Source organism: Cryptotermes secundus, unplaced genomic scaffold (assembly GCF_002891405.2).
Source record: "Cryptotermes secundus unplaced genomic scaffold, Csec_1.0 scaffold401, whole genome shotgun sequence".
NCBI classification, from domain to species: Eukaryota; Metazoa; Arthropoda; class Insecta; order Blattodea; family Kalotermitidae; genus Cryptotermes; species Cryptotermes secundus.
Window position 1 is genome coordinate 1830166 of NW_019731223.1, and position 14430 is coordinate 1844595.

At 39.9% G+C, this 14430-nt stretch overlaps 1 protein-coding gene across 4 annotated transcripts in view; it reads left to right on the forward strand.

Moving 5' to 3' along the window:
* Positions 1-14430, forward strand: part of LOC111866533 (IQ motif and SEC7 domain-containing protein 1) — a 78699-nt gene that overhangs the window by 38133 nt on the left and 26136 nt on the right. For all 4 annotated transcript variants that reach the window (XM_023855568.2, XM_023855570.2, XM_023855571.2 and 1 more), the window contains exon 2: positions 11169-11243. In XM_023855568.2, coding sequence (XP_023711336.1) covers positions 11169-11243 — 75 coding nt within the window. The remainder of the gene's footprint in view (positions 1-11168; positions 11244-14430) is intronic.

A 14430-nucleotide genomic window follows, 5' to 3' on the forward strand; every position in this document is an offset into this window, starting at 1 on the left:
AGATGGAGGACACATCCTAAAGCCCCTGTCTATGCAGAGCAATACGAACACTAAACGGTCTCAGACATACCGTGCCAACTCTCGAACACTGTATGCGGGCAGTTTGATATCTTGCGCTGCATAGTCCCGTCGGTTCCTCAATTTTGCGGTCACTAATTGTAGAGGATTTAGAATTTTAATTTGTGACGTTAATGTGCAAGAAGAATATACCTTTCTGAGCAGAGTAGGCAACTTTCTAATGACATAACTTTCAGCGTCAGAAAATGTGAATAGGACTAACGGTAGAAATCGACGTTTCAGTGTACCTAACGAATACTTCTTACGAAATATATGCTCTTAAGGCGAGTATGTGTTATGCACTCACGCGCCGAGAAGTAATAGGCCTATATTATTTGAATAAGAAGTAGTGTGCATAAACAGTAAGATGTATTCGGACATACTAGCATGTTTGATGTTCTGTGGACTGAGGTAGAGCTATGTGCTGCCGTCATACAGGAAGATGCTGCACCCTCATTTTTTTTCCCTTGGCGCTACAGCCCCAGTGGGCCTAGGCCTACCTCCATGAACTTCTCCGTTCACTTCGGTTTTTCTAGATCTTACACATTCGGTAGGACTCCTTGGGCGGGTGATCAGCTCGTCGCAAGGCCTCTACCTGTACACACACACAGAAAAACGCACACACACAAACTAAACATCCATGCCCTGAGTGGGATTCGAACCCACGACCCCGTTTTCCAAGCGAGCGAAGACAGTACATGCCTTAGACCGCTCGGTACCGTGACCGTGCTGGTAATACGTCTTTGAAAGTTCTGCAAGACTGAAATACTTGGAAATCTGACAGCTAGACATCAACAGTAAGAGCTCTGTCTTCTGGGATATGTCGCAGCATATTCCGTTGAAAACCTACCGGCTTTTTGGAGGAACATGTCGCCTCCATCTTTAGAGTCAAATAATAAGCCAAGCAAGAGACCAGCGTGAAGCAGCAAGCACAGCTGATTTGTTACCTGGATTATTCGACCCTGAAGGTGGAGACAGTAGGTGACTCCGAAACGTAGGTTGGTTTTCTTGGAGCTACATGGCGTTACATTTTAAACGATAGAACCTTGATAACAGCTGCGAGAACTTCACTTCCTGCACATTAAAATTAAATTGAGGAAGAAAGGTAAGATGAGATTAAATTCGGCGAATGCTTGGTATCTTCCAGTTCAGAATCTCTTGCCATAAAAAATGTACGTGTTATAATACACTGAACTGTACTATCATACGATGTCTTATTTGGGTACAAAACTTGATCTCTGACGTTAGGAGAACATAGAAAGAGGGAGTTCTATAACATATTGCTGAGGCGAATGTTTTGGCTTAAGAAGGAGGAAGAACTAGTAAGCGGTAGAAAATTTCGTAATTAGGAACCTCATAACCTGTATATTTTTTACTAGAAAAGGTGAGAAAACTAAGGGTATGAGGGACGTATCATTTATAGGAGAGATAAGAAATGTTTTCAAACTTTTATTCAGGAAGCCTTAAAGCAATAAACCACTTGGTATACCAAGGCGTTTTGGGAGAGTAACATACAAATTGATCTTAAAGAAACACGATGTGAAGATATAGGCTGGATTCATCTGGCTCAGTTACTACGTATATGGTCCAGTAGAAGTCTGTGTGAACTTTTCGGGTTCAGTGAATGGTGAACAATCTCTTTATTACGAGATCAACGGTTATTGGCTTCTCAAGAACTGCACTCTGTGGTGATAGAATCAACACTTAACATTACTTAAAAGTAAAGCTGTACGTGTGCTTAATTAATTAATTAATAAATTAAGTACTATGCCGTGAAAACATGGGGGCGTGGAGGTATTGTATTCTTCGAGAACAAAACGTAGTGCATGCAACAAATATACTCGTATCAATTTCCGTACTATTTTACTTAGTTTAAGCCAATTTCTTTTTTCTCGAAAAGTACCACTATCGCCTGCGATGTAGGGCGCTGTAGTCCGGTAGACCTTCACCGACGTTTCGACTATTCTGCTTTGAAGATGGCAACAGTACGTTCCTCGTAAACGGTGGTATACTTATGCCGGACTGCAGTGCTTCACATCCCAGAATATAATACTCTTCATAGTCACTGCAGCGAGAAGGTTCCAAGGTTATGTCGGCGTACACGAATCATGCGAAGACAGCATCAGTGAGATGGAACAGTGGGCGAAACGCAACATTGACATAAATAAATCGTCGTGCATTGAGAAGGAATGTTTCGAAAAATCACACAACTACTGCAGCACAGGTGACACTACACCAGAACTGAATATTCATTTTGAAGATCCTGTTTTCACAAAAACTGGCCAACTTGAGCTTCACAAATCCCATATCCACATTAGGGCTGCAGTTGCTAAACCTCTGATTACTGAAAATAATGCTCAGATGCATGAACGATGATGTCACGACGATAAAACCCTGGATATCAGACAACCAGACAACTGGAAACGCGTTATATGGTCAGATGAGTGGTCCTTCACACTGTTCCCTACATCGGGAAGAGTTTACGTCTGGAGAACGCCCAGGGAAACCTACATTGCAGAGTGTCTGGTCCCAACAGTGAAACACGGGGAAGGTTCTGTGATGTTTCGGGCAGCAGTATCTTGGTACAATACTCATATTCTGTTTGTCCAGTTATTACCCTTCGTGGCCGAATTACTGCAGGGAAATATGTACATGAAGAGACTGGGCAATCAGGTGCATCCCACGATCCAGACGTTATTTCCGAGCAACGATGCAGCTTCCCAAGACGACAGTGCCCCCATTCTCACAGCTGCACCTGTTCAGTCCTGGTTTGAAGAGCATGAAGTTGAACGTCAGCATCTTCCATGACCAGTACAATCACCAGATTTGAACATCATTGAACCACTCTGGTCAGCTTCAGAGGCTACATTGAGGAACGGATTTCCCCCGTCAACTTGAAGATATTCTTCAAGAAGGATGGTATAAAATTCCACTAGAGACTGTTCGGAACATGTACAAGTCTATTCCAAGAAGGGTTGCGGCTGTTCTAAAGGCAAAAGGTGGTCCATCACCATGTTAATGAAGAAATGTGTACGGTATCTGTAGTGTTTCCATTATTTTGTCCAACCCCTGTATATAGACAGTCAGTAAACCTAGTGCGATTCAGTATGGCGGCATATGAAATTTCTTCATGCTCATATCTGTTTATCATGAGGTCTGAATTCATTGCTGTTGCAGTGGAGTAGACGATTCAGCAGCGAATTCGTCACGAGAAAGAAAGCTTATAGAACGCGCGTTTGGACGTTCATTCTTAAGTAGCTACAAGAACAAGTTCCAACAAAGTCGTATTGTCAGAACTTGTTATAAAATTATGGATCGCGTGTTCGGTTTGTAGCAAAAATAAACAGTGCAACAGGTGTGTAATAACGAAAGAAAGTTTCGCTGGCATTTGTATTCAGAGGCACGGTAGCAGTTACATTTTTCTCGTATAGAATAACGTATATGCATCAATCAGATTATGCATTAAGAATTGACTTTTGCAACTGACTGTTGAAGAATAGCAGTGGTGTGTGTGTTCTAAGTGCACAGCAAATAATTGACTATAGAACTTGTTTACGCTCTGCGAGGCATGCTTGAAGGCAGAAGGGGATCGCTTCGGAGATTCGTATAAAATATGGCAAGTTCTTTTATCCTTTTTACAATAATCGGTAACGCAATGCTATTGCAGTAGGCGAGGTCTGCAGGGAAGGCACCTCGAGCTTTCCCTTCACGGTTACGCAGTAATATACCTCTGCGCCATCTCGCGCAACGTTTCCGTTTCATTGGAACGCACTGTACAATATTTGCATGTCAGGCTTCACTATTACGGGGACTTAAATTTATTAACCTAATCCATCGGTTTCAAATATGGGGGCGTACCTCACTGGGAAGTGCGGATGGGCTAAAGGTGCTAAAGGTGTGTAATTAGACTGAAAGAAAATGAATTCTCAGAATGTCATAACATTTATAACATATTGAGAAATATTAATTGGGAAAGACCTAAAATGTGACGATTTCTAAAATAAAAAACCCAAAGAGCGTGTTCTCGGTACACTGACTCAGAGTGAAGGAAGTGGATGCAATGAAATAATTGCTACGCTGAGGGGACACCATTATATAAAGTTTATAATTCGCTGACCTGATTATAGCATAATATATATAAGCATGGCATACAGGAGATACAAATAAACGTACTATAAATATATTACAGTTTGTAATATTAATGTATTATCAGTCTTATTGTTTATTACTCATTAAATCCGTGGAGCAGAGACTTCTTTGAGGAGCTAATGATGATACAGACAGTCAAATTCCTCGCTTGGGAATCCGAAGTTTCAATACCGTAACCACAAGAGCCGCAGTTGCTTATTCTTAATTGCTGCTGATATGCTGAATGTCTTGAACTGTCATATATCGTTACATGAATGAAGCTCATAATGAAGTGTGAAGAATGTATGAATATAGTTTATGCAGTCACACGTGCATACGCAAATTTAAAGCCGTATGTGATTTAATGGTTGTGAGGTAGTGGACTACGTGAATATTCTTGTATGCAGCCACGTGGAGAAGGACACCATGTATTTAAATGAAATTTGACATACGGCAAGTACTGACGATAGGTATCCGTGTAGCATACGAGGTATATTTCTGCTACACAGAGATTTAATGCAACCGAGCATGGCGATCGTGTGGTTGGTGCTTCTGATTCGTATTCACGGGGCCCAGGGTTTAAATATCAGCCCGGAGACCGACTTTCTTGACTGATGGTTTTCGTGGTTTTCCTCAGGCCATCCACTCAGATGCCGGGATAGTAGGCCTACCTCAATTTAGGGCACAGCCACATCTGTCCACAATCTTCCCACTTAATTATTCACCATTCCTATAATTTTACACCACATGCGTAGATAAGTAAATAAATAAATATTAGGAGATTTATGTCCAGTCCTTGAACTGATATTCGACAGTAATCCGTAACTGCCTTGGCCTTCAATTCGAACTTCGTACCACAGTAGATTGTAGCTTACGCATTTATGCCGTCCCGTTTTCTGAACATTCACAAGAAATATGACTGGACATTTTCACGGCTTTCCTTACTGTATTTGTTTGCTGGGCCGTTATCTTAAATTCTGCCGCTCTGTTCTTGTCCATTACTGTTTATCTACCTTATATAGTTTGACCTTGTGGCCAATCGAGTTCTCTCGTCGTTTGGTTTAGAGTTTGAGACCTGTCACATTATCTTGCGTGCTTGGTGGGTAAGGATGCATTATTGATTTTGTTTTCCAAAACTGCCCCAGTCATTCCTCCTGCTAATATATTCGAAATTCGTTTAGCAACGCATGACTAGGTGATTTATAGCGTGTTGTTAATTGTTGCTGATTGATTCGAAACAGCAGGCAGTAACTTCCTATGAAGAGGAAGGAATGGCGTCAACAAGTCAATGAAAAACGATTTCGTTACGGTATCTTCAAAATTTGATAAGCTAGAATCGATAAATATTATCCAGACATAACGCGAACCGAACAGAATACAGTTGTTGGTCACCATTCATGATTTTACTTGAAGATAATTATTGTTGCACTTTAACTGCGGACAGTCAGTCCTTTCTTTATGTCTTCAGTTTTTGTTGTTAATTCATACTTACATTATGTGTATAAAACCGCCTGATTGCGGGGCACCGGTTATACTAAGTGCATTATTTTTACATTTTAGAGATTTGTTTTCATTCTGCCCTCACCTACAGGATGCATGGCTTTTCGAAACGTTGGTAACCCATCTATCAGACTGCATGGTATCATAACTTAGAAGATAGTCCAAGCAGCTAGCCATTATAGTCCTCATGTAACATCCTATCTGACGAGAGGAGATGGTTTTGTCTCTCAAGAATAGGCTTGGCCTTTGTCAAGTGTACGTATCGCAGCATATGGCATGTTATTCAAAGTTCTTCCTTTTGAAAACAAGCATAATATGGCGTGCCTACTGAAAGCCAGACTTGTGAAGCCAGCAGAGAGCCGTTGCTATGGAACGGCTCTGCAAACACGCCCATTGCTAGGCAGTAGCTCAGTAGCCGTCACGTGATCTCCGCAACAGACCCCCATGCAATAATGGAAGCTGTTTTCTGTGTGGTATGTGCCGAGGCTGTGAGCCGGGATAGCGCAGTCGGTATAGCGACTGGCTGCTGGCTGGACGACGGAGGGGTCGGAGTTCAAGTCCCGGCAGGGTCAAGAATTTTCACTTCTCCAAGTTGTCCAGACCGTCTCTGGGGTCCACCCAGCCTCATATTCAGTGGGTCCCGGGGGTAAAGCGGCCGGAGCGTGAAACTGACCACTCACCTCCGACTAGTGCTGAGGTCAAGAAGACGTGGGTCTGTACATCCAGTCTTCATGCATTAGTGCTTAATTATTTAAGTACAGGGATAACTTTACCTTTTACATTCCTAGTCTGTATAGCGAGGACGTGTTGCCATTACGAGAGTCCTAAGACAGCAGTTAGAAGAGTAGTGGGAGGTTGGTTTGGGATGGCCGCCAGCTTACGAGGACGTGTTCCCTCACCCTAAGACAAGGAAGTTTTTAATTTTGTTGGATGCTTTGCCACACAGATCTCTTAGGAAACTAGGTCGCCAATGCGTCCTATGGGAACATGAGCCCGAGCGTTGGGTAGTGACGTTCGTGCTTGTCTTCTTCGCGCTGTTATGTCATGTTAAAACGAATGGATCCAGATAGTGGACATTAAGAACGCATGTAACCGGCCGCATATGTGTGTGGCTTTCTTCCCACAGGTCCGTCATGACTGCTGAAGTTATCGTCGTGTGGCTTCGAATTCGTTACACTTGTCTTACACGCGGCTGTTTGTTAAGAGGTTGCCCGGCATCTGTTTGTAACGATCGAGGTGGCTCGCTTACCGTTTTATTCGTCATACAGGATTGCGCACATTATAATGCATAACGACAAAGATTTGCAGCCGAACACATACTTCATTCTGTGTAATTGTGTACGGGGTCAATAAAGCGTGAGCTCTCTGGATTGCCCTTCAGGCGCATGCACTCGGAACTGGCTCTGCTCCTCTGTTGTTTTAAGATTTCACTAACAGGCTGTTCTATATATAGCCTGTTTTATTAAGAATTTTTAACCAGACTATCTTTTACCCACTATAAAACCTTTTTTACAATTTAATACATGTTTAATTCTGTTTAATTTTATACTGGGTTTAATAAAACTAGATTTATCTGGATTATTATTCAGGCGCATATAACTGTCGGTGCCGACGAGCCTTTAGACACAAACACGCCTGCTCATTCACTCGACATCAGATAAAACAAGAGGGCCGTAGAATTAATTAATGTTGCCATCATTACTTTTGCAGTCTTTGCATTCTTTTCATTTGGCAGTGTGAAAATGTGTTCTGTAACTGTCATTAAGCATGTCTGTGTTTGTGTACCCCAGGCTCTCTTCATGTTCAGTTAACAAAGAGTGTTAATTGTAATAATTGCAGTTTCATTTTCCTTTATGTAAGATATAAAAGTAAGCTGTAGAGTAGTATTCTACAGCAAAGGTGGAGGAGAATCAACTTTTGACTAGTTTGAAGGATTGTATTTGTGTAAAATATATTTGAAAGGAGAATCTTGAGATATATCTTTGGACCAGTGGAAGAAAATGGAATATGGAGGAAGAGGTATAACCATGAGCTATACAAACTACCAGACATTATTAGATTTATAAAGGTGGAAAGGCTTGAATGGGCTGGACACATAATACATGCCAGCGAGAATAGAACCATCAAGAAAATGCTTAATACTAAACCAGAAGGAAATAGGAGAGTGGGAAGACCAAGACTAAGATGGGAAGAATGTGTGTGGCAGGACATAAGACTTTTGGGTGTAAAGAACTGGAGGAATGTAGCATCGAATAGAGAAGAATGGCGAGCAATCCTGAGGAAGGCCAGGGCTCACAAAGGGCTGTCGTGCCAGTGATGATGATGATGATGATGATGATGATTTGTGTAAAACAACATTCTGACATTTACATTTTGAAGAATTTGTTAAACATACAGGGATGCTTTGGATGGACTGAGTACTGATTGAATAATACTGTAACCGATGTTTGAAGATTCGCATAACTGCCCCTCTTGAAAGACACTGAGCAGTCTGTTCTTTATCTGGTCTTTTATTCAGGAGGCACATAGTCAGAATTGTAGCAGAATTACTGACAAGTACTGACTGAAGATGTTCTTCTTCTCCGATCTCTTCATCAGAATGCAGGACAAAAATACGATATAGATCTAACTTATAAATTTAAATTTAACTTTTAAATTATAACACAGTTCAGTGTTTAGCAATAATTGTAACATAAAACTTGTGTTCATTAAGTAATAAGAGCAGTTTAAATTTAGGCCAGTCTGGCTACCATTCATTTCAGAATCTTTTGTCTAAATTAGATTGCTGAAGAGATGTGATACTTCAGAGAAGGTCGCAAAAGTAATATTCTGATATTATTTTGCATATTAGAATCTCCACATTTTAATGAATTTTCTCCCCCAAAATACTACCATAGACAATAAGTTCGTGGACTAGCTGCAAAGCGTTGTTGCAGTGGACTACAGCAGATAGGTTGAGGCATGATTATGGTGCCCTGTCAGTTCACATCTCGTCAAAGCAAGAGGCAATTGTGTGCAAACAGTGGAAGCAGATCTCTGGCTTCTATTGTGAACTGCAGTTAAATGCAAGTGGCAGAAATTGAAAATGTGACAGTTTGAACAACAGGCGAACATCAAGTTCTGCTAAAAATTAGGCAAATTCCCTAGCAAAACATTTGGCATAGGAAGAATTGGCTGTTGCTACATGACAACGCTCCTGCACATGGCTCTGTTCTTGTCCAAGGGGAACTGGCGAGACAAAAGGTCATTGTTTTGCCCCACCCTCCCTATTCACCTGATCTTGCACCATGCAATCTCTTTCTCTTTCGTCACTTGAAAGCAAAGCTATGTGGTCATAGATTTCAGTTGTCAGTGCCATAAGAGACACTGTATGGGAATTTCCTGCCAATATGTTTCAGCAGTGTTTTCGGCAGCTATATCAACGTTGACAGACTTGCATAGTGGCCAACGCAACTATTTTGAAGGCTGATGTTGATCTGTTTAAGTGTATGTGAATACCTTGTAAAATGATGTGATAAAACCACAGCCAATGAACTTAATGACTGTACCACATATATGGAATGAAGTTCTGATGGTTTAAATTTTAGTGCTTCAGGGGAATTAAATCTATACCTTTGGGTCAGGATTTGGTTATAAAACGGAATGAAAATTAAATGTTCAAATTCTGTGCATGCCTTATCAGAGTTCTCATAATTAAAGATAGTGGAATGTCTTAATTTGGACCTTATGACCAAGCGAACTGTAATAGAGTGTAAGGAGTACAAGGTCATGCACATATGGCATCGAACAAAATATAAGTTGTGAACTATAAAGTACCAGTTCCACTGTGAAACACACATTCTGGCAGAAATAAGTACAGTAAACCTGAATTTAATCAAACTGGTTTGGTAGAATGTTGAGGCATCTACCTTACAGTTAGGGGCTACTCCTCCGGCTGAGTTGTTTCATCATTTCCCTCTTACTGCAGACAAGCTCCAGGACATACGTCATATTGGCTATGACTGCTACTTTCCCACAGTCTTATTAAACTAATCATTCTTAATATTTTTTACATTTCCAATTTTATACTAATATCTGCAGTTAGTACGTTGTTAAATAAACCAGAACAGAGCCTTTAGATTAAGAGTACACTCTTCTGAATTGTACCAGGATGCAGTGTGGAGAGATCCCAATGTTTCAGAGGAACATATCACATTCATTATCAGGATCAAAGACTAAGCCAAGCAAGAAACAGCACAAGCAGACAGCAAACTGAGTGCTCAGCTCAAGAATTACAACACGAAATACTATACTCTTCATACTCACCTACACGAGAACCTCAACTCCAACATTTTAATTAAATTTTTGCTGTACATTTTTCATTCTTTTCACATTACATTGTCACGTGTTAGTGACTATACACAGGGTTTGGATTGGTAATTGGATTTATTAAACATTTATGAGTTGTAACTATGTACTAATAATTATAATGCTGTCACTGCAAATCACTACAACACTCGCTAAGTCTTCTCATTCTGTTATGTCTTCACTAGCTTGCTTGGTAGCAGCTTCAACAGTGGAGATTCCACTGCTTCCCTGTTCACAGCAACCACCAACAAGGATTGCTGACTTTCAAATCATGACTGGCTGTTGACTCATGATTCCTGACTGATCAGCTTTTTTTCTTGATGAAGTAACTTGCTGCTGGCCTTCACAGCACATCCATTCTTAGTTTCGGGCTCCATGGCTCTGACAGCTAACTTTTGGTTTTGGGTAAATTGCAGGTGGCTTTGCCAGCACAGTCATTCTTTGCTTCCTGACCCTGCGGGACTCATTGCCATATTCTTTTTTTCCATGCCACTCTGTCTGGTCTGTCTGATAAATTCCTTCTGGCCCTTGCCAGCACATCATTCTTGGTTTCGGGGCCTGCAGGATCCATGACTTGTATTTTTCTATCTCATAAGTTGTGAAATTCTCTGTCATTACTTTTTTTTTGATAAATTGCTGCTAGTCTTCACTGGTGGAGTCATTTTTGGTTCTCAGCATGGACCACATATTTTTATTGTTTTATTGTTATGCGTGTACTCATTGCTGCTCTATATGTTTACCAAGCCATTGCCTATTAAACCCCATCTCTTCTGGCTGCACTATTCCTGCTTTTGGGCGTCATGCCCCCATATATATTTGTGTTGACAAATTACATTGTTTTATCAACATACATAATTAGACTGGCCGCTCTAGTCCATGCAGCCACATTCAGGATATCACATGAACCACAGGTCAGGCGAAGCATCAGTACAGCTCTGTAACTAAGCATTGTTGTTTTCACACGTCATTTGAACTGGAAAAGTGGATGGGAAATAGACTGACTGCGCACAGTATAGATAGTTTATGATTTGTAGGTATTTAGTCAGTTTTGTAAAATGTAAATTTGATAACTTCTTTAGGTGATTTGAACTAGGGTGGTTCTAAAAACAAGATTCAGTGTTGTCTTTCTCTTCCAGTTCTGGTGAGGTGTTAGAAGGTCATTGTGTGGCAGAACTCCAGATGAACGGACAACTTGCTGTCTTGAGAGACAGGTAAGTGCAAACACACACTTTTTCCTTCAGTTCACTAAGTTCTGCAGCTTTAGTTTTTTAATTTTGCAAAATTCTTATGCAGTGATAATTTACATGGTCATCTCTCATTATTACTGTATGTTTAATTTCTAATTTAATTTTTAAATGACCTGTCTTAAGTTAGTAGACATTAAACTCTGTGATTATGTGCTAAAGGTGTATTACAAATTCGTCATGTGACAGTAATTCCACAGTAGTGGCATAATTCTTGTCAGACATAAAATATTTAGAGGAGTCAAAAATCAAATTATATTATTATTCTGTGTGAGTATACATTGGTCACGTAGTGTGGATGGGGAAAGAGAAACTGTACTTTGAATTTTGGTGGGATGGCCACTTGAAAGACTTTGAAGGACAGATGAGGGGATACTATTAAAGTGAATCTTAGGGAAATAGGTTGTTAGATTGTGAGATGTGTAGAGGTGCCTTAGAATCATGTCCATTGGCAGGCTTTGGTATCAGTGATGTAGAAGCTTTGGGTGCTACTCCTAGAGAGTTGGTTGTCATTTCAGTTAATGTAATAGGTTAAACTTCCTGTGCATGATTTGGTAGTGTTATGAAACATGGCAGAAACATTATGCATAATTCTGTAAGGCAATTACAAACTTCAGAATAAAATTCCATTTTACCTCATTTAGGACTAAATCGCTTGGATTAACTTTGATTTGCTGCTTATCTTCCCACCATGTGCAACAAGTGTCTAAAAATGTAATTCTGTTAATTATATGAAATTATTTTGAATTAGCAAGACTGGAAGATGCATGATCAGGAGGTTGGTGTGTGGTGCGCCATATCACCAAATCAGATAATTGGCCCATTACTCCTTGACAACACTATAAACTCAGAACGTTACTATGAAGTGATTCTTTACCCTTTCATTGAACATTAAAATGAGGATGAAATTGCCCACGGTTGCTTCCAATGTGTGTGATCATGTACTGGTGTATCCCTCATTTAATGTGGATTAGTCGTTAACAGAGCATGCTGTTTTGGCTGTTCACGTAACCGGATAAATGAAACCATCCCTCTCTAAACCACCGGATATATTCAGCATGCTTGATGTCCCTTTCTGCCAGATCATGCACTGATATAATCTTGTAAGGATTCACAAGACACCCATCTGCTGTGCCAATTCACAAACATAGTTCTAAGAATTGGTCTGTTTTATTGTTTGTAGTGTAGGTTCACAGTGGCTTTTGGCTCACTTTTGATGTCTGACTATACGTAATTTCCAACAAGGATTCTTTGTTCTTTGTCATATCAAATTCACATTTTTGTGTATATACATTCTCTAAAGCTCTAAAATTAAATTATTCTTCTCACTTTAGTTTCTGTCATTGTTATGGTTACCATCATTACAGTTGTTCTTTTTGTTATTAATATTGTAGCATGTAGACCCATTACTGGGTAACAACCTCGAAAAAACAATGGAACAACATCTGCTGCTAGGCAACATAATTTTAATAAGCAAGTATATGCAGCCATAACTGAGTAACGCCTTCACAGACAAACGTACCCCCGGAAATGATTGGAGTAGAACAGTGAACAGTGTTTTCTATGGTCTTTGCTGAGATGTTGGTACAGTTCAGATATTGGGAATGACAATATCAAATCAAAACCTAATTCAGGAAGAAATTAAGAGGATGTCAATTTCGGGTAATGCTTGCTACCATTCAGACCAGAACCTTTTGTCTTCTTGTCTGCTGTCTAAAAACGTAAAAAATATAATACAAAATTCTGTATTTGAGCATCCTGTTGCAATTGTTTAACTTAACGTCCATGTATTTATCATCCATCAATATTGCAACACTTGTTTATTTACCACTTAATCTTAATTTTAGTTTAACATTTTACACTTTGACGCAACATATTTTGGCTCCAAACCGTCATCTTCTGGTGTCTTGATATGTTACAAATATTTTATTAAATTATGTTTAAACTGCTACACTGTGTTAGATCATGTTAAAATCACACACTGTAGTTCTCTTTTCAAGGTAAAACAAGATAAAATCCATTAAAATTTCTATTAAAACCCACGTTATTTTGGTGCATTCTATTTCACCAAAATAAAGTTAACTTGTTAACAAGTCAAATACAGCTCAGCTATAAAGTTGGGGCAATACAAAAAAATGCCAGGCAAGATAAGATAAATGCCCCAAGAAAACGTCAAATTAGCTACCAGTCGTCCCAATACCAAGGGAAATGCTACCTTTCCCCAGCCAGAAGATGAACCCCAAACCGAATTTAGACCAACCAAATCATAACAGAATTTCGTTACCTCCTCCTCTGACTGCTAGTAACTGAGTGGGCTTCTGCCCTGCCCTCCTTCCTAGAACTCCAAACAAGCTAGAAACAGCTGGAGGGGAAAGGGTTTGGGGGATCACGTGGTAAGCATGGACGACAACATTCTAGAACACTAGAACTCTGAAGGAAAGGTGAAAGGGGGGGGGGGTTTGCCAAAAGGAGCCATGATAGTACACGTAAATATGGCTCAGTATGTGTGAAACTTGGTCTCTGGCATTAAGGGAGGAACATAGACTGAGGGTGTTTGAGAATGGGGTGTTGAGAATATTTGGATTGAAAAAAGATGAAGTTACAGGAGATTGAAGAAAAGTACATAAAGAGGAGTTTCATAACTTGTACTCTTTGCAGGTACAGTATTAGACCAACATTACTTCTGTCAGCCCCTGATTTTTCACATGTACATCAAATCAAATGCTGTTTCTTCAAAATAACATGTCATATTCCAGGAATAAGATGTAGATTTAAATTGTCTGAAAATTTTTAGTGTGAATATTATTAGAGGAAAGGGGGACTTAATCATCATTATAATGTTTAAAATACATGTATATTGAGGTTCACCGACTCTTTAGGTGACCTAGTGGTGTGTTTTCTGAGGGTAAATGTGGACATTGCATGAATCTTACTATTCAACTCCTCTTGTAACGGATGTATGAAAATGTGTGTTTCTCCTTTAAAAGTCTTCTACAGTTTTTCTTTTTATTATCTTGTAATTTTTTTTGCAGTTTGCAGATTTTATCACTGGTAGACTTGAAAGGATTCTGACGATGGTGTATACTGTACTTCTTTTGGCTTATTTTGGACTTCACCCATCGTCCGGTATATAAAAAGACAAAAAACAACAACG